This window comes from Pollachius pollachius, assembly GCF_949987615.1.
Source record: "Pollachius pollachius genome assembly, chromosome: 4".
Taxonomy (NCBI): Eukaryota; Metazoa; Chordata; class Actinopteri; order Gadiformes; family Gadidae; genus Pollachius; species Pollachius pollachius.
The window spans coordinates 27,241,569-27,262,108 of NC_136937.1; the positions used below are offsets into that span (position 1 = coordinate 27,241,569).

Below are 20,540 nucleotides of genomic sequence, written 5' to 3' on the forward strand. Positions count from 1 at the left end.
AGTACATCTCATCTTAACACCCTACTCTAAATCAAGCCCATTTCCTCCTCCCACAACACAATGACAAGCGGTCTCAAAGGACGAAGAGCCGGCCTCAGGGAGCTGTGTTTGTGATTGTCCGTCCTTCGGCCCAGTGACTACACAACCCGTCCCACTCTTCTCAGCGGAGGTGGAGAGGCTTAGCTGGAGGAGGCCAGTGTGTCTGATACCCCCCCCCCCTCTCCCCAGAACGCGCCCGGAGCCTGGTTGTCGACGGCGACGGCGTGGTGCCCGGCGCAGCGTGATAATCAGCCCCTTGTCGAAGATCTAGTCGCGTCCTGCTACCGAGGGATGAGGTCACCCCCTATCTTCAGTGATCCTCGCCTCTATGGCCAACCTCACGCCTCTCTCTTTCACACTCTCTCTCTCCCTCTCTCTCACTTCTCTCTCTCTCTACCACTCTCACTCTCTCTCTCTCCCCCTCTCCCTATCGCTCTCTCTCTCTCTCTCTCCCTATCTCTTTCGCTCTCTCCCCCTCCCCCTATCTCTCTCTCTCTACCACTCTCACTCTCTCTCTCTCTCCCCCTCTCCCTATCTCTCTCTCTCTCTCTCTCTCTCTCCCCCTCTCCCTATCTCTCTCTCTCTTTCTCCTTCTCCCTATCTCTTTCTCTCTCTCTCTCTCTCTCTCTCTACCACTCTCTCTCTCTCTCTCTCTCTCTCTCTCTCTCTTGCTCTCTCTCTCCCCCTCTCCCTATCTCTCTCTCTCTCCCTCTCTCTCCCTACCACTCTCACTTTCACCTCTCTCTCTTCCTCCCTTACTCTCTCCCTTTCTCTCTCTCCCTCTCTCTCTCTCTCTTTCTCTCTCTGTCTCTCGTTTGCTTTTGCGCTTCAGTCGAGGTGTGTGTGTGTGTGTGTGTGTGTGTGTGTGTGTGTGTGTGCGTGTGTGGGTGGTTGCGTGTGAGTCTCGGATAAGAACAAGTGTGTCTGTGTGTGTGTTTATGGTGCGGGGTTCCCTGTGTGTGTTACTTCTGTTTATTCACGCGTTTGTTGACGTGTTTGTGTGAGACGGTATGAGTGTGCATGTGTGCGTATCTTTGTGTGTTTGTGTGTGTGTGTGTGTGGGGGGGGTGGATGTTGGCAGGGCTGTGAGCAATAGCATTTACACAGTACACGCGTAAGAGCATGAAAATAACTTGTTAGTACGTGAGGAGACAGAGAGGGGGGGGGGGCGGGGGGGGAGGAGGAGAGGTGGGGGGTGGGGAGAACGGGAGGAGTTGAGAGGGTGAGGGAGGGAAGGAGGGGTTCACGTTTGTTTTTACACAGCTTGGACCCATTAGGCCATGCAATCGTTCCCCACCCTTCCCCTGGGGCACACACACACACACACACACACACACACACACACACACACACACACACACACACACACACACACACACACCCACACACACACACACACACACACACACACAATCAGACAGACACACAGATACGCACACACAGACAGATGCAAACGCGCACACACAGCCACACCATCACCCGCCCAAACACACACCAACAGCCGCTCACACTCGACACACGTAAATGCACACAGAGACAGAGACCCAGAAGCACGCGCACACATATACATGCAAACTCCCACACACACACACACACCAAGTTGCTCATAAATGTCTGTGGAGAATTGCATAAGGGCATGTTGAGGTAATGTTTCTGGCCCTCCCCACACGTGCACCCATAGTTCCCCCCCCCACACACACACACACACACACACACTCACACGCACACGCACACGCACACGCACGCACACACACACACACACACACACACGCACACGCGCACACACACACACACACACACACACACACGCACACACACACACACACACGCACACACACACACACACACACACAAGCTAGGCGTGTACTATCTGTTTAATTCGACCATGATGGGAAGAGAGGGAAAGTATAGCCATCATTCAAATCAGGTACTGATCTCCTTCATCCTTACAAGTAATACATTTCGTTGTCATGCTGTTCTTCAGACAAGCTCCATAATCTATTTTACGGGGCTTTCCCACAAACACTCCCAATTGTGATGTCCCAAATGGCCATGCGTCTAGGGAACTTGATAGGACCGGAGCCACCCACACCTGGTGGAAAGAGCGGGGATACATCACTTTGTTACCAGACAAGAGGAGTTCCCTGTGTGTGCTCATGATCTCATCGTTCCCACAGCGTCTTGACATTCTCACGATGGGTGGGCTTACCCTGGGCAGGTGGGGTTAAAAAGGGGACACTAACGTTTTCACCGCAAAATATTTAGTGTAGGCCTTGTTTCACCATGAAAAATGTATTCACGTACATTATCTATAGATGATTATTATTATCTTAGAGAATATACGTAAGAGATACATATACATGCACGCACAGATGAAAACGCACACACATAAACACACACACACTTATATACAAATAGCATTGAGAAATGCAGACGCGGGCACACGCACTAATTTGGCTAAGTGAATGAGTTCAGAGCGGCCAGACTGACTCTGCTGGAGTGTCCTTGAATCAACCTACGCTTAGCACTTCCTCATAAACCTCCTTGTTATTGAGAAGCCGGTGAATCTCTCTGCCTTAATGCTAAGAGGCTAGGAGCGACCAGGCTGCTAATGGCCCTAACTTGAGCTAAGTAGCCTCATCATGCAGCACTCAACTGTGTGTGTGTGTGTGTGTGTGTGTGCGTGTGTGTGTGTGTGTGTGTGTGTGTGTGTGTGTGTGTGTGTGTGTGTGTTGTGTGTGTGTGTGTGAGGACCAAGAACCAAGTCCCTCCAGTGGGTATCTGGAGTACATCCACCCAGGACAAACAGAATATTTATTATTTATAATGTATTATTTGTTATTGGTAGGACGGATTCAATTTGTATAATAAGTAGAGAATAATTCACGTATATAAGAGTGTCTGAGACAAAGCATACTCTACATAAAGAGACAAAAAACACATTTGCCTCCAGCATGATATACATTTTCAACAAGAGGCTGAGGGAAAGAGGCTTAGAAAGAAAGTGAGAGTGTGAACGAGAAAGCACAGATAGAGAGGGCAAGAGAGACGGAGAGAAAGTGAGAAAACAGATAAGAGGGAAAAACGCCAGTGTGAGAGAGAGAGGGATCCAATAGAGAGATAGAGTAAGAGATAGATAGATAGAAGAGAGAGAGAGAGAGAGAGAGAGAGAGAGAGAGAGAGAGAGAGAGAGCGAGCGAGCATACAGACAGCAGGAGGGGCGTTCTCTAGCTCCAGCCAGCGTGGAGATGTGTTTGATCCTTTGCAGGCAGAAGATCAAGACCCTGAAAACACGCTCCCCATTTCACTCTGTCCCTCCCAAACACCCAGCCCCCTCAAGGGGGTACTATGTTAGCCTGGGTTGTTAGCCAAATCCTTCAGATCCCGCCAGTAAAATGCCTGATTCATCTACCACGGCCTTGAGAATCGCTATAGTATTCCTTTAATCCACTCCGTTCCCTTCTCCAAGCACGCGGCATGGGATCCTCCTCATTAAAATCACCGGAGGCGGTCAATAGAACAGTATGGAGGAAAAAACCTGGAACAGGCTAAAGAAGCTAACGCTAGCAAGAGTAGAGTCTGTATAAATAATCAAACACTCATTTATTATGAATATTTGGCCATTAGAGTTTTCATTATTTTAGCTGATGAGTATCAGGTCAATGAATACTTTAATGTTTTCAGCACAACCTGTATTCTTGTCAATTATTCTACTTTATAGCCGAATAATCATATATTATCATTTAACTAGGTTGTATTACTAGGCCGTAAACATTTGACATTTCCCAACAGGGAATAAACTATGTATTCCAGAAAAACAGACAATGCCAGAAACCCATTAGGCCTACAGTTCCTTTCAAAAGGGTTTGATTGTGGACAGACATTCTGACTCAATAATATCACTGCCAATGCCCATAAACACAAATCAAACCCTGAATGATCCAATCACGTCCCTCCTGTTTAATCCCCGCCCTAATATCTGGATATTTTGTTTAACATAGAAAAAACTAGCACCAAAACACAAAGCAAGCTATAAAAGTTTGACAAGCCTCAGTTACCTATATTCAAGTATGTTTTTTGTATGAACATATAGGCACCATTATTTTACGATCTGATTTTTCTAGATTTATTTAGACAAAATATTTCAAGACCAGAGCACCTGCAAGGCTACAAACCAACTAGAGAGTTAGTAAAAATTAGCAAATGTTAGCAGGCAATAGCAAGATAGAGAATAGAGTTAGGTCTCAAGAGTTTGCCAGAAAGAAAGTAAGCAAAGAGCTAACGAGCCAGAGTTATCAAGAGTCAGCGAGACAGAAAAGTTAGCAAAGAGTTAGCAACAGAAAGTTAGCAAAGAGTTAGCAACAGAAAGTTAGCAAAGAGTTAGCAACAGAAAGTTAGCAAAGAGTTAGCAACAGAAAGTTAGCAAAGAGTTAGCAACAGAAAGTTAGCAAAGAGTTAGCAACAGAAAGTTATCAAGAGTTAGCGAGACAGAGTTATCAAGCGTCAGCGAGACAGAGTTAGCAAGAGTTATATTGAGACTGAGAGTTAGCGTGAGTATGTGTGTGGTTCCCAGCTAATTTACCGGAGCCACGTTCCCCGTCCACAGTAGCGACCCTCGGGGGCTGAACGCTTGGTCTCCCTCCTCGTCATCCGACCCTTCCGCCAGCCCCGGGCCCCCCTGCAACGCCCCCTTGTGGACGCGCAGGCAGTTCCCCCCCAGGATGGCTCGCAGCCTCTGGAACAGCAGCACGCTGGTCGCACACCCCATCGCCCTCACGGCAACGGTCAGCCGTTATCGATTGCGATAAAAACAATAAATACAACGCCAAGTAAAACCCTGCCTGTTTAACCCCAGGTCAGCATGTAGCATGCATGATCTGGGTTTGCCTTTACGCAGAAAAACCTTCGCCGGAACAAAACAAGTCGCAGCCGGGGGATGAACTCTTGGCGAAGCTTCAAACGTTTTTCCTCCACCTTCTCAACTCTTACTGTTTCTGTCTCTCCGATCCGAGGAGCGACGGCATCTGTCTACTCTCAGGCAGGGGCAAAAATATAGACAGCGCCTCTCAGGTCATCCGGATCTCATTCAGAGCGGAGCCGGATGAGCGAACCGCTGCTGAGCACGCTGGATAGCTGATCCGCTTCAGTCTCCGGGATCCTCCTGGATGGTGCTTTAGGCTCTGGGCTGTTGTGTTTGTGTTGAATTGGAGGTCGTCCAAGATGAAAAGGAAAAACGGATTATCTGGATGGAACGCCGAAAATCCCGAGCGGGAGGATTCATCTGACCGACCGTGGAAGCCGCACACCGCTGGACGACTGGCGTGTGTGTTTGTGTGTGTGAGAGTGTGTGTGTGTGTGTGTGTGTGTGTGTGTGTGTGTGTGTGTGTGTGTGTGAGTGTGTGAATGTGCGTATGTGTGAGCAGTCCTCAGCAGGGGCGAAAGTGATGAGCGATGAGTGTGCAGAGAGGAAGCTGCTCGTTGAGTCAGAACAGGGCGTCGTCTCTGCCTCTCTCAGTTCTCTCTCCCTCTCTCTCCTTTCTCACTCCGTCCAGGGAGGATGAGGATGCAAAGACACTCACACACATTTTATCTCCCTCCCACTCTCTCTCTCCCTTTGTCTCTTTCCCCGTCTCCCATTCTCTTCCTGTCTCTAACAGCGTTAATCTCTCTCTCTCTCTTTCCATCTTTCTCCCTCTCTCTCCCTCTCTTTCCATATTTCTCTCTTTCTCTCTCCCTCTATCGCTCTCTCACAGACCCACATGCACTCTCTGCCGGTCTCTCATCCCTTAACAGCTCTTCTCTTTCTCTTCCTTAATGGGATCCGTCTTCCTCTTCACTCTATCACGCTTATTCAATCATGTCACTCAACCTCTCTTGCCCTCTCAGTCAACCTTGCGCGCCCTGTCTCTCTCTCTTTCATTGACCTTTGTCTCTGCTACAGGTTTTCCCTCACAGCCGCTTTGTCTCCCTGTCACTCAGCCTCTCTCTCTTTCTCGCCCATATTTCTCCTGCTTAGCAAATTGCCCCAATGCCCAGACTGTAACGTGCTCTGACAGCCAACCCAAACCCACTGTATGAACCCACGCCCAAATGTATGGACCTCGATTCGGACTGACTGTTTCTGTTTGTCTCTCCCTGTTTTTGCCTTGCATTGGTCAAAGGCAATCTCTCTCAGGTCTGTCTTTCCTTCCATCCGTCTGCGTCTGTACTGTCTGCCTGTGTCTCTGTTTTATTTCTCCCAACCCCAGGACATACAGGTCGATTAAGTCAAAGGCCACTAACACTTATCACTAACGCTACTGAGGATCGCCACGTCCACATTAACCCCCTTTTTATTGGCGTGAGGTGGTCCAACAAAGAAGGCATCGCAGGGCAACCAGGACAAGCCTTCCGTCTGATGTAGAGATGTCAGATGGAGGTCTGACGCCATGGCAACCATAACTGTTAACTGATTAAGATTCCAGATAGAAATACTTTTTATTTAAAAAGTTTTCTCAACTGTTTATGTAAATATCACAGTAAGTGATTCAATTTTTCCCGGATAAAAAATATATATATTTTGATAACTAAAGAAAAATAATACATACATAGCCCTGTGGAGCATGAATAAATGATGAAACGATATTGAACCATCTCGATTTTGAAAAACATTGCTTTTCTCAAGTTATTGTCTCCATCAATCTCTCATAGGTTAGATTTATGTAAACAACAACAAAAAGAAAACATAAATACAACTCAATAAGTGTTCACTTGGAGTTACAATAAGAGTTTATATTTTTATTGGTTCACCTTTCTCTGTTTCTGAATAGGCTACTTTTCCTTATTCGAAGCAGCCAGGAGCTTATAACGCGACAAATAAAATGCGGCTTGATTCTGGGCAACGACCCCATAAAGCCAGCTCCTGCATCACACCCCGTTCCCCAGACGACGCTCTCACCTAATGAAAAACTCACAGAGTCCAACTGCAGACTCACAACATTGACCTCTGCAGCGCGCGCACACACACACACACACACACACACACACACACACACACACACACACACACACGCACACACGCACACACGCACACACATACAGGAGGCTGTTTTAGCTGCTGGTTTAGTTTCAATCCAAATGCTAACCTAGTTGTATGTAGGCAGCTTTTGTTATGGATTCATATTAGCTTCCAAACACAAACACACACACACACACACACACACACACATTCACACACACAAACGCAAACAAGTAGATGCATATGCATATGGAAAATATGCTATGTCACTATACAGGACGCTGCGTCACTATCTAACGTGCATCTCACTATTTAAAGTGCTGCATCACTATTTAAAGTGTTGCATCACTATTTAAAGTTCTGTGTCGCCATCCCCTCTGGCTCCTCCTTCATGGTTGGCTGAGGTGACAATTTACTGCCAAACAGGAACAAGGCCAAGAATCAAAAGGAGCAGAAAGGGGAGGACATATATAAGGTTTATTAAATTGGAATTAAAGTTAACCTGAGTAAGAATCAGAGATGTAATCTCTGAAATTACTGAGCTCTTTGACTTTTGGCATAAGTGAAGGAGGGAAGATGAAGGTTAATTTATAAGTGGAACCACAACCTGTTCATATATTGGCAACTGAATGTGACATGAAATCCGACACATAGTCACTTTAATACGACTAAATATAAATACAAATAACAGTCCCACCATAAATCAAAACACATTCCTGATTTGAACAATATGTTGAAAGAAATTCCTAATTTGGAAGCTGAAGTTGAATGCTGAATTGCGTTAACTCATGCGGCCTCGACACTAAGCCATCTTTTCTTCTGGGAAACCATGACAACTAGAAATAGGACAGTTGGGATTCTAAAGGGAGAGAGAGAGACAGAGTGAGAAAAATAGAGAAGCGGGAGAGAGACAGAGCGAAAGAGACAGAAAGAGAGAAATAATTCTAAAATAAGTGTTGAAATTGACATTTTAAACCGAGAAGGACACGTTGGTATAAAGAGTTCTTATTTTGTGGACACACTACACACACTACACACACACAAAACACACACACACACACACACACACACACACACACACACACACACACACACACACACACACAAACAGCTCTATCCTTCACAAGAACGTGCAATAACCTGTGAAACATGACGTGTACACCCCCTCGCCAGCCACCTCTTCTTCTATGGTACCTGTCTGTCTTTGTTTTCACTTGACTCCGATTACATCTACCAAACAGCATCACTATGGGGGGGGGGGGGGGGGGGAAATGTGTTACTGCTGCTCCCTATAGGTTGAATCTGACACTGCAACAACACTGCAACAAAAAAAATTTCCAAGTCAATCCTTGATCCGTCATGTTTTCATGAAACTTTATTGTAGCTGAACGCTTATGTAGTGTTTTAATGTAATGCAGTTTGGTTTAATGTAATTTAGTGTACTGTTATGCCAATGCAATGTAATGTGGTGTTATGTTAGTGCAATGTAAGACGATGTTGTTTCAATTAATTATTAATGAAATGTAATGTCAATGTAGTGTAGTAGTGTAATAATGTAATTTAGTGTTGTGTAGTCTTATGTCAATGTTATGAAGCGATGTGTAGTCTTATTTCAATGTAATGTAGTGCTGTGTAGTCTTAGGTCAATGAAACCTAGTGTTCCGTAGTGTAGTCCGTAGTGTATGTCAATGTTACGTAGTGTAGTGTTGTGTAGTCTTGTGTAAATGTTACACAGTAGAGTGTTGTCTACGCCTGTATCAATGTTACATAGTGTAGTGTTGTGTAGTCTTATATCATTGTAACATTGTCTAGTGTTGTGCAGTCTTATGTCAATGTAAAATACTGTGCTAGTGTTGTGTAGTCTTATGTCAGAGTAATGTAGCTTGAATTAACACTAAGGGTTGAGTAGTGGGGTTGAGTTACCTGTTCCTTAAAGACGTAAAGTGACACTGGAGGCATGTCCACAGCTCATTAATGATTCAAAAGGGCAGGCAAGATCGCCGGATCATGGTGTAGTGGCAGATTGAACCGTGTAGAGACACAAAAGCCTGAGTTTGCCACTGTTGCGTGATTGTATCAAGTGTTATCATTATGTTGTATTATTATAGTCAGTGGTACAACTGCCTTGAGGTCAATTAGCAGGTTTATCTAAGAAGCATTTGCGTTTTACTTAACAATAAATATATCATTTTTATATTTGTGTGTGTTTGGTACAAAGAAAATCTGTGAAAATCGATATATAATCAAATATTTATCTTTGCCATATAAAGTATAAATGACATATACCAAAATACAGCAAAATATGAATATATATCAGAAGAACTTAAATGAGTCTCTGTAATTTTACCTGAAATGCCCCTGGAAACAAACAGAAAAGGCTATCATAATGCTGTTCTTAGAAACAGCTGAATTTCATAATCACCTGAAATAAACCCACAAAAAAAACACAGTGTACATTGCACCATCAGCACTGTTTGTGTCTTGGTGTGTGTGTGTGTGTGTGTGTGTGTGTGTGTGTGTGTGTGTGTGTGTGTGTGTGTGTTGTGATTTGTAGTGTATTGTAGTGCAGTGTAATGTGGTGTTTCTGTCATGGCAGAAAAAAGAGTGGTTTAATTCCAGTCTCCCCTAGTCCCCTAGTTGGAATTATCCAAGTGATTTTTCTTTGTTGGTAACGGGTAATCATTTTCCTATATTCGTTACTTATTAATAATCCATATAGTATTTATTGTATGAGTGTGTATGTGTGTGTGTGCGTGCGGGCATGCGTGCGTGCGTGTGTTTAAAAGAGAGAAAGAGTTGGTGAAAGAGAGAGAATGTGTCTGTGCCTGTGTGTGTGTCAATCAATTAAATTGTCCCGCATTGCCTGAAAAGATAATATCTCTCTCACACCACACAGACACACACACACACACACACACACACACACACACACACACACACACACACAGATTGTAGCTGCTAAATTCCACAATGCTCTTCCTCAGAAAAAAAATAAGAAAAAAATATATATAATAAGTTGGAAGGTGGGAAGAATTTCCTGGACAGCAGGGCGTTGGTTACGCCAATGAAAAATGAGCTAGCCTAAATAGAGGCAGCGCAGTAACCACAGAGATAGAAAATTTCTTGTGGCTGGAAGTTGTCAGCAGAGGACACAGACTTATAGCGGGAAGAACACAAAATGGCCGCCCAGGATGAAGGACAAATTTGAACAATCTTGAAAACAACATAGGCTGGTTCTGAGAAGTTGCAAAGTAAAAATAAGATAGGAGATGTGAATTAGGCTTGTTCTATCAACTGGTTTTAAACAAATAAACTAGGCTATGTAAAGTGTTGTATAGGCTATGTTGCTGATATAGGCTATGTGACGCATGGCTGTAATAAACAGTAGAGGAAAAATTGTTGCCTTGGCCATCTGAGAAATATTGCTATTCTTCTATTTCCTCGCATTCATTTTCTGGTATTTTCAAAGGGTGCCATTTTCCATCAGTGTTTTCTGATCCACCACTTCAAAATGCGCAATCAAATATGTTGATGCAAACAAAGCTAGTTTGATCACAGCGTTCTGATGGTGGATGAGAAGACCCTTTACGTTGACATTTCTATCCGATTTTGGTCATTCCCTCATGCATATTCATGAAAGGACTGCTGCTCATGCAACGGTAGCTGCCAACTACTCTTCATGTACAAACTACGTTCACAAAAATCGATCTTAGATGTCAAATATTTGCCTGCTATATTCAAATGATGCCTATATGAAAAAGACTGAAGAGATTCAGAGGATTACCACTTCTGTCAGGTAGTTTCAAGACAACATGTCGTGCAGCCTCAGTGCTAGCAGAAGTGCACTAATTGAAGTAGGTCATACACGTCTATCAATTGTGTATCAATAAGGTAGTATTCACAATGACCCGTAGATTGTGTTATTTGTACAGCAGCAAATAGCTTATGCCCAGCTGAACAAGACAGAGATTCAAATTCAATAGCATTTAGCTCTGTTTAGCCCTGTGTATTTGAAACTGTCTAGCACTCTGCCCCCGGTCCTCAAGTGTGGTACTGCTCTCTTTTTTCTGTCCCATTATGGTCAAATGGAATGGAATAGCTCTCTCTTTAATCGCTCTGCTAACACTTTAGCCTTGCACTAAAGCCTAACACTATAGCCTAGCACTTTCGGCTAATATAATAACCCTAACACAATCGCCTTGCACTTTAGGCTGACACTATTGGCTACCAATAGCCTAACACTATAGCCTAGCACTAAAAGATAACACAATAAGCCTAACGCTATAGGCTAACACAATAGCCTAACAAGGACAGTGCGTTCATAATTAATAGCCGACCTACGGGAGCACGATGGGGGAACAGAAAGAGGTCATATTTAAAAATAGCTAACACACCCACCCACCTCCTCTCATCCATTACTAAACAGGAACCAGAGATCCGATTCCACCATCCATAATGCCACACAGAGACCTGTGGTCTGCAGTGGAATTAAAAGGCCTGAGCCAGATAAGAGCACATTAGACAACTCCATGGAGTTAATAAGCACAGAGGATGGGCATTTTTGCGGGAATAATTCCAAGCTAGCAGAATCTGTAAGCTCAGGGCAAAAAATATTTGCCCAAAAAGTAATAAACACCATAACACATCCTTGATATATTTAATTTATTGAGAATCTTGTCATGTCAAGTCAGAATACAGTCAAAGGGCTCCACATTTGATGACATCCCCTTACCCAAAGAGTAAGGAAAAACTCCCTTAGTTATCAAGTAAGAAACTTGAGGTGAAACACAGAAAGAGGGACCCCTTCATCCAGCGAGATGGTGAGGGGTGTAATGTGTGCCATAACGGCAGCATAACAAGCAGAACTCTTTCAATCAAATCAAATATTTGCCTACCGATATCCAGTCAACATAATTGGGCATGAGATTGCAAGCAGAAGCTAACCCACTGAAATTTTCCCGGGGCTATGTTTTTATGTGATTTAGCTGCGCGTGTGATTTTTAGCCCAACTGCCACGCCCAACAATGCTCCGGTCTTGCCTGCCCCGACAAATCCTGTCGAATCAGGTCGAGTCTAGATGATCTGAAATAACAGCAAATCTATCGCAATTACAGACTGAAAGGTCCCACACTGTAAGATTAGAGAGAGGAAGCTGTAGCCTTCTGGCACTGGAACGGGGAGGAATGTGATGCTAGCATGGTGACCCGCGTCCAGAACTGACCACATAGTGGACGGTTAGCCGGACCCTTAGAGGAGATTTTCCCGTGACCATGGGTCGACCCACACCGCAGAACTACTGCTCCTTTAAACACAGGGATCACACAGGAACTTCACCCTATGGTTGTTATTACATTGAAGTAAATGACACAGGGTCGGGATCCCGGCTGAAAGGTCCTGAGTTCGAACCCCAAACCCTCACTGCAGTCTCCTTAGTGACCTCTCTTTAACAATTCAGTGGAAGTTACTTTGCATGCAAGTGTGTGTGTGTGTGAGAGAGAGAGAGAGAGAGAGAGAGAGAGAGAGAGAGAGAGAGAGAGAGAGAGAGAGAGAGAGAGAGAGAGAGAGAGAGAGAGCGCGATAGGGAGAGAGAGATTGAGGTTAATGGACTGTCACGGACCACTGTTATGCAATGAGAGCAAGCCACAACCTAGCATTACTTTGTTTACAATGCATTTAATTTCCTAAGCGTTATGCAGAGATTCATAGTCAAAATAGTCTGCTACACTATCCTATACTGTTCACATCATTGCAATCCTGCAGTTGTTTGGGTAGCAAAAACCTGAAAGTGCTGCAGACGTGACATTGTGTGTGTGTGTGTGTGTGTGTGTGTGTGTGTGTGTGTGTGTGTGTGTGTGTGTGTGTGTGTGTGTGTGTGGTGCGACCTCCGTGCGTTTTCCATTTAGTTACCTGGCAACCTCTCTAGAGAAAGTTGAGACACCACATCACAACACTGCGTTCCCAATGAATATAGTTAAATACACTTTGTGTGGGTTGTGTGTGTGTGTGTGTGTGTGTGTGTGTGCGTGCGTGGAAAAAATGGCAATCACAAAACACAATGCATTTCATAAGGCACTTGCCTTACCATCAGCGTCGATGTTCTGACCACCACGGAGACGCTTTGCCTCAACTCCGCGGCCGTCCCCGGTTTGTGGAGACTCCGCGTAAACTTCCGCGCCTCCGGAGCCGCCGAAGTCATGATGCAATGCAACCTTTCATCAAACGAGAACGAACAATAACGAGGATCGATTGTTTTTCTTTAAGATTTTGTAAGAATAAGAATCATGTCGTTCCTTCCTGGATGATAAGCACCGCTGACGCGGTTTTATTCTAACTAGCGGAAAAAATGTGTCAATGAGTTATGAGCCCTCCAGAGCGAAGCAGTGCGCGTCAGGGACTAGAGTCCGAGGAAGTGTCAAAATAGTCCGCGCGTTACGGTGGGACGGTGCCATGTTGCTGTCGCCCCGTCATCATCTTCATCATCATCATTATCATCACCATCATCCTCGCCCCTGTGGCCGTGTTGCTCGGGTTCTGGTCTTTCACATGTATTGTAAGGCAAGTTCAAAAAACCGTGTATTTTTTTTGAAATAAATGGTTTTAAAACCGTGTATTTTCATCAGTTGTAGTAAGTAATGTAGTAAATGTCAAAAGTATAAATTACTTACTCTAGAGGGAGGTGAAATGACGACCTTTATTTAATGGGGCTTATTGTATGTCTTTATTTACATTTTTATTTTAAATTAACTGTGATAGTAAAACGGTGCTGCAGAAGAACGCCTGTATATTTACGCATGAAACCTGACTCATCCGCTCACATCTTTAACAGTGGATCCACAGCGACCTCTAGTGGATGCACTTTGTTTTCAACCCCTCGGAAGAAGTCGGCCACGGAGAGGCAGTAACATAACAACCATAGTTCATTACAAACAGTGTTATTACCGTGGCGCCATACTAGCAGACTGCGGAACGGGGGCGCTTCATCTCTCCCGACTGTGCCCTGCCTGCTCTCCACCCACCACCCCCTACCCCCCCACCCCCCCAGAGCAAATCCACAAGCAACCCGATACCGGAGACGAGCGGTCCAGACAATCCTGCAAACGAGGCGTTCCCAGCCGCTCCTCCGCCCTGCTGTCTACACTCTGCCGAGCACAGAGCTCCGCGCACGGTCAATGCCAAACACATGCAATCGCCGCAGGGGGAAAAAAAACAGCGAGAAGAGACGTCCGACCCCCGCTCCCGTAACTCGCCGCGAACCAATACGGGAATAACCGCTCCTCGTCACGGAGGCGATTGACCGTATGGATCATTGATACGGCCGGCGGCTTCGCGTTTGGACGCGCCGGATGAAGTGAGACGCGGCGCCGCCGCGGACGAGCTCGCGCGTCGAGGCTAGGCTAGCGGGACTCGGTAGCATTTAGCTTCAGACTAGCCAGACAGTCAGACGTAAATATAGGAGCAGTTCAGCCCCACGGGTTGGGTGTAAAATCACTCGTGGAAGGCGGGGAAGTGGTTGTTTTTGTGCCGGGGAGAGGAACCAAGAAAAGGTTATTGTGTTTTAGAGGAGCGAGTAGCGCTCGTCTGTGTTGTTTTATGGTAATATTAAACCTAGGTCTCTCTACTTCTAAGTTTCCTACTTCCCAGACAGTCCGGGGTCCATGTAGCTCCCAGGATAGCATTAGCTATTAGTATGGACACTGTGGGCTGTCTCGTTGTCGCCGCTGCCGAGCCAGTCGGCTACCCGGGTTGATGCTGGGTCTGATCAGGACTACAGGATCGATATCGGCGTTATTTTGGATTTGGACTGCAGGAAATGAGTGATATTTGGAGCATGTTAGATTTGAGGGACAGAACATGAGTGATAATTGGTTCATGTTGGATTTTGAGGGACAGCACATGAGTGATATTTGGAGTAAATGCTGGATCTGGTCAGATTTTAATTTGTCGGTGATACCAAGTATCCAATAAAGATATCAATCGATCCATCCATCCGGAGCCCACCATGTCTGTCTCCACTTTGAACGTTTGCCGTGATTGAGATAACAAGTTGGTTTGATTGAGCCGTCTGGAAGAAGAGAAGGGGGACAACTATAAACAGTGTGACGAAAAGAGGACGAGTGAAGTAAAATTTGGACAGGATCCAGGCTGGATCAGCGGCATGTCTGTGGGCTGCGTAACGATGCTCACACTCGCTAAATTTGGGATTTGTGCGATGATTTTCCTCACTCCGGTGGCTGGTAAGTGTTATCTGTTGATCCTTTCATTCCAGTCACACACACATATAGACCCAATGTGATGTCTCTTTTTAGCATTCCGTGGTCGCCCAAACATTGCGTTTAGTTGCAGAAGTCTTCATTTGCTTGGAGTTCGATTATAATGTTTTATATATAATTCATTTTTCAACGTGTATCATTTTCATTGATATATTTTTTGCATGCAGCCTGCTGCTGACAATTGTGCTATTCATTGGTCATTACCGTGTGGCAAAATAATATGAACATGCATAATATTTAGATTGAATAACAAAAATAAAGTCTACCTGACAACTACACTCATTTATCGTGTGTGTGTGTGTGTGTGTGTGTGTGTGTGTGTGTGTGTGTGTGTGTGTGTGTGTGTGTGTGTGTGTGTGTGTGTGTGTGTGTCAGTGCGCTGTCTCTCTATGTCAATTTCTCCTTTTGAACCAGTGTTGCTGGTTCTGTAAGTGCACTTTAGCGAATCTGTTTGGATAAAGCTTATTTATTAGTGCAGCCGGTGCATTTTGGGGTGCTTTGAGTGTTTCTGTGGTACAAAGGCATGGAAAAACACCAGCAACATACCGCAGTGCTTGGCAGCTAAGTTGTGCCTCTGTTACTAGACTTTGGGTTGCGGCCCAGGCTTCTGTGAAACCTTGAGTGATAAGATAATAACTGGGCCACACACACACACACACACACACACACACACACACACACACACACACACACACAGTGTACACGGATACACACGCGGCAGCGAGGAGCTTCTGAAAAATGCATGGGAAGGGAATGCTGGGAACATAATATATATATTTTTAAAGCTTATTAAGATAATGGCAATTTGACTCCCTGGACAGGACACACACTGGATAGTGTACAATTCTGACTCTAAATGCCATGTTTGTCCATCCATGTACACACATACTTATCTGTACACAATTTCTGGAATGTTTGAGAGTTATTATCAGACAGAATAATAACACCTTGAATAGTCGTGAGGGCTTTTGCAGAGAGCAATGTTCTAGCAAATCACAGATTCGAAGGAGAGCCTGGCCCCAGTTGGCTTGTGCTGCTATTTTATTTTAGTTTGCTCATTGTGAATCATTGTGAAATGTGGGAATGTCCATTTTATCCTGTCAAGATTATAGTAGAGCAAATAGACACCGAAACCGTCCAAGCAGCACTGAACGTGAATTGATGTGGAAATATTGAGTGCATGTGCCCAATCACGATAGTAACTGGGTAAAAGTTCCTTCTTGTCTATATCCAGCGTTTAAAAAAAACATCCCTATTCACCACATTTAGGCCTATTCCGGTTTATGCGTCTATTTTATCAAGGTTTGCTGTCAGTTTCACCAGCTTCCAAACGGCTGCCTCTACAACACCCCGATACCTTTTCATGACATGGGCCATGTTCCAGGAACGATTGACGTGTATCCATTTGTCTACTTTTTACAATGTTTAAGCTGCTGTTTTTATGTGTATAAATATGAAGTACACACTCAATATTAGCCAATTTGCAACTGGGGCATGGTGTCATGTTTTTCTCCATTCATAATACCCTACTTTGGCTTGCTTTTTGTCTGGTATCCAATATCCATATAACAGTGTGTTCCTATTTTAATCCATAGAACAGGGCATCGCTGGAATGTGTCTACAACACAGTCTGGGTGTTAACCCGCAATGTGTCAATTATTTGGCGTTGGCGTGATTATTTTCTTAAGTTACACATCTTGCTCGAGGATGCCGACAGGGATGATCGGAAACATAGGGTTTCAAACTCACATTTAGTCTGGTAGCCAGGCATTAAAAACACGAGACTACCTTGCCATATGAGGGTAAATGGTATGGTTCGCTCTGTATCTCAGACTTCATCCCAATGTGTGTCTTTTAAAGGTAGAGGTAGACTGTTTCAAGAAAAGGAAAATATCCGGTTAACGGCAAAACATATTTCAAACCCATAGGATTCCATTGCTAACCAACTAATACTAAAAGGTAATAAAGTGCTCATTTTGAAGGGTGATTCGTCAATGCAACTCAATGCTGAATGGTGGCCTCTATGGTCGGACATGTTTTTGCAATTAAAGTCACAAACCTTTCAACTGTTGGTAATTGTTGGGCTCTGTCTTCAATGGAAACCCCTATCACGCTCAGTTAGTACGCTGCTCCTAATGAGAAAAGATTTGACAAGCACTCCCCTATTCAGGTCTGACAGGCAAACTAATCAATCTGTTATTAAGTTATAACATCCATTATTATTCCTGTGGTGAGGGTGACGCGGGCGATAATTGACACGGCCAGACGGTGGTGTATGACGTCCATGTTAACCCATGCCTTGTTTGGTCTGCTGTCTGTAATGCCCTTTTTCATTACGATCATTTGAACGATGCAACGGTTAACACGAGAATTAGTGCGTCATATGAGATTCGGTCCTGTAGTCCATGTTGAAAGAATCTGAACATTTTCCACATCAACCGGTTTTATAGTAACTAACTACATTGTTTATTGTCATTGTCATATCTGTGATAAGTCCCATTATGATGATTAAAGCTTTGCTATTAACCAGAGCATGTATCAGATTAAATCTCATCCCTAATGCCATATTCAGACAATGGCAACATAGCCTCTCCATTCCAGTTGGCTCAATGGAATACATGCATTGTCATGCCTGTATAAAAGTGTCATGTTACAAAACTAAAATTCAAAGAAGTCAATACCGTTTAAATACCACCCATAATTCCATAGTAATAATCATACAATCAATGGTATTACATGTTTCTTCACTATAGTTCAGGCAATAAACAAGGCCATAAGTCAGTTAAACTGCCATTCATCATTCCATCTTGATACAATGGAGGGAAATAATAGTATCCACCATATTCATTTTTGCTTGTGGTACCTGTGAGCTGTTTTTTAGTCATCGGTCCAATTAAACCAGTGAATAGCAGAGAAGATACTAAGTGCAGCTTGAGAAAGGCCTCAAAAACACTATTGATATAACAGGGCAGAATGCATTGGCTGGGCAGCCAGCCTGGCGGGTTGGCCGGGCCTATGAGAAGAGAGCGGAGGCGGGTCCTCGTTGGGCCAGTGGAGTGCAGAGCCCACGAGTGTTCCTCAGGTCCCTGTTTTGGTGATGGTGCTGATGATGACAGCAATCAGTGGCACTAATAAGAGGGGGGAGGGGGGGAGGGAATTTGGCTGGCTTACTAGCACTACCTCAGTCTTTTTTCTCTTTCCTCCTCCATGCACTCTTCCCATTTTTAATCGTTGTTTCCTCTTTCTCTCTTTCCACCTTTCTATCTCTCTATCTCCTTTAGTCTCTCTCCACTCTCCTCAATCTCTCTTTTTCCTCTTTCTCTCTTTCCACCTTTCTATCTCGCTCTGTGTCATTTTCCCTTTTCTCCCTCTCTTTTCTCTCGCTCTCGCTCTCATTCCCCATTCTATTCTATTTCTGTCCCCTCTCCCTTTTCTGTCCATCTATCTCCCCTTTCTACGTGTCTCTCTCTTCTCCACTCCACTCTCTAGCCGTAACATTACTGCTCTCAGCGGCCCTCCCTCCCACCTCCCACCACCGTCTATTTATCTGTTGACTCTTTTGCATCCTGTTATCTCAGCCCCTCCCCCTCACCCCCTCTTCCCCTCCCTCCCTCTCAGTGCTACATGTTTAGCATGTCTGGCGTCCTCGGACACCCTGCGGCTCGTTACCTCCAGCCCTGTCCCTCCAACTGCCAGGCGCTCACACGACACTAACCCGCTGGCTGCTATTGGTAGCTGGATTCGACAGGTTGTGATAGGGGGGTCTGCTAGCGTCTATGCTAACGTATAGATTTGATTACCCCCCTTGTTGTTGTTGGACTCTTGTAGCTACATTCATGAAACCGAGCACATTGAAGTCCTCGCACATCCTCATTTAATCTGTCTGGCAGCCCTCTGTAGGCAACACCACCTACGCCCCCGTCCTATCAAACTTTGGATGATCAAACCAAAGGTGCGAAAAACAGTCATGACCGGTAATGGTGAATGGTACGCTCTGGAAACTCTGCTCATCCTTGTTGTGATGAGGCCCTTCCCACTGCAGGCTTTAAGTAGTGGTGGTCGTGGATGACGGTCCCCACTGTTTACCCCGGTCCTGTCTCAAACGGATGCTCTCTTGGCTGGGCAATGCTTCTGGGGTCTGCTCCTTGCTCAGCAGAGCATGGCAGGCTAGTATGGCCGTGGGGTGTCGTGTGGGTTGGAAAGTCTTGCCAGACCTAATTAGCTGCAAGACAGCTGTGTTTTATAGGGCTTCTCTTTCTTGCTTTTCGTTCACACATCACATGCTAGTTCATCTTGGTTCCTGCATCTTTTGGGGGAGCCAGATTTGGGATTTGGATTAGCGGCGAGGTTTAGGGACGCTGATGGGAGGCTTAGGTGGAGCCCGAACAATGAGGACATTTGTAACTTGTTCAGGGGGCAGGACAGTCTAGTGTTAAGGGTGGTTGACTCCAAGTAGAAAGGTTCTGGGTTCAATCCCCTTGTCTGGCTCCTAGCCTGTAGGCATCCTTAAGAAAGATGCTCTTACCCCTAACTGATCATTCAGGATATTCTAGGTTTCTTAATGTCACTGTGAGGCGCTTCGAATAAAAGTGTCTGTTTAATAACTGACTTGTACGCCATCCTTCGATGGCTAGTAAGAACTCATTGAGAATTGTGCAGTGGAGAATGGTTACTGATCCTTTTTTGTTCCCCAATGACTCTGTTTTTTATCCATGCTTAAAATGTTGCGTTAATCAAAGGTTTTCATCATTGAATTAATGGGAGAAATTCTGTGGGTGGCTTTTCTCCAACCGTATTTTTAACAGAATAGTTAAGGCTAAAGCAATGGAATATTCTGGAAAACAGTTATGCCTCTGATAATGGTGCCATTCAGCATGTGATATGTTCTCTTGTGCTGAACGTTGGCATTTTAATTGACCTTCACATCGATGCGTTGCAGGGCTGCTAAACCCTATTGAGCTAAAAGTTGGTGCTAACGACACGATTTCAAGACTTTGTCTGCAAGGTGTAGGAGGCAAGAAGAAGCTCATCTAGCATTGACCCTAACGCTCTGCTTTGTGTTGATGTACTCGGATGAACTAGGTGTCTTTCTCTTGTTTTTGCTCCTTTTTCTCTCTGTTGCCGGTAATGGTCAGGGCAAGATTTAAAGTGAATCATCGCACTGGTTTCTTTCAGTTGCCGCGGGTCATAGTCTATAAGACGGGGGGGGGAAAAAGCCGAAACGAGCCGATGTT

The 20,540-nt window shown here is 44.8% G+C and overlaps 2 protein-coding genes across 3 annotated transcripts in view; one reads left to right on the forward strand and one right to left on the reverse strand.

The window, feature by feature from the left end:
- The window catches only part of LOC307075211 (dedicator of cytokinesis protein 9-like), a 71,816-nt gene extending 58,472 nt beyond the window's left edge, over window positions 1–13,344 (reverse strand). The window contains exon 1 of the mRNA XM_079735722.1: window positions 13,119–13,344. Coding sequence (XP_079591848.1) covers window positions 13,119–13,232 — 114 coding nt within the window. The 5' untranslated portion in view covers window positions 13,233–13,344. The remainder of the gene's footprint in view (window positions 1–13,118) is intronic.
- A 764-nt stretch (window positions 13,345–14,108) lies between these two features.
- The window catches only part of LOC307074978 (bone morphogenetic protein receptor type-2-like), a 40,451-nt gene continuing 34,019 nt past the window's right edge, over window positions 14,109–20,540 (forward strand). For both annotated transcript variants that reach the window (XM_079735428.1, XM_079735429.1), the window contains exon 1: window positions 14,109–15,270. In XM_079735428.1, the coding sequence (XP_079591554.1) occupies window positions 15,192–15,270 (79 nt within the window). In that variant the 5' untranslated portion in view covers window positions 14,109–15,191. The remainder of the gene's footprint in view (window positions 15,271–20,540) is intronic.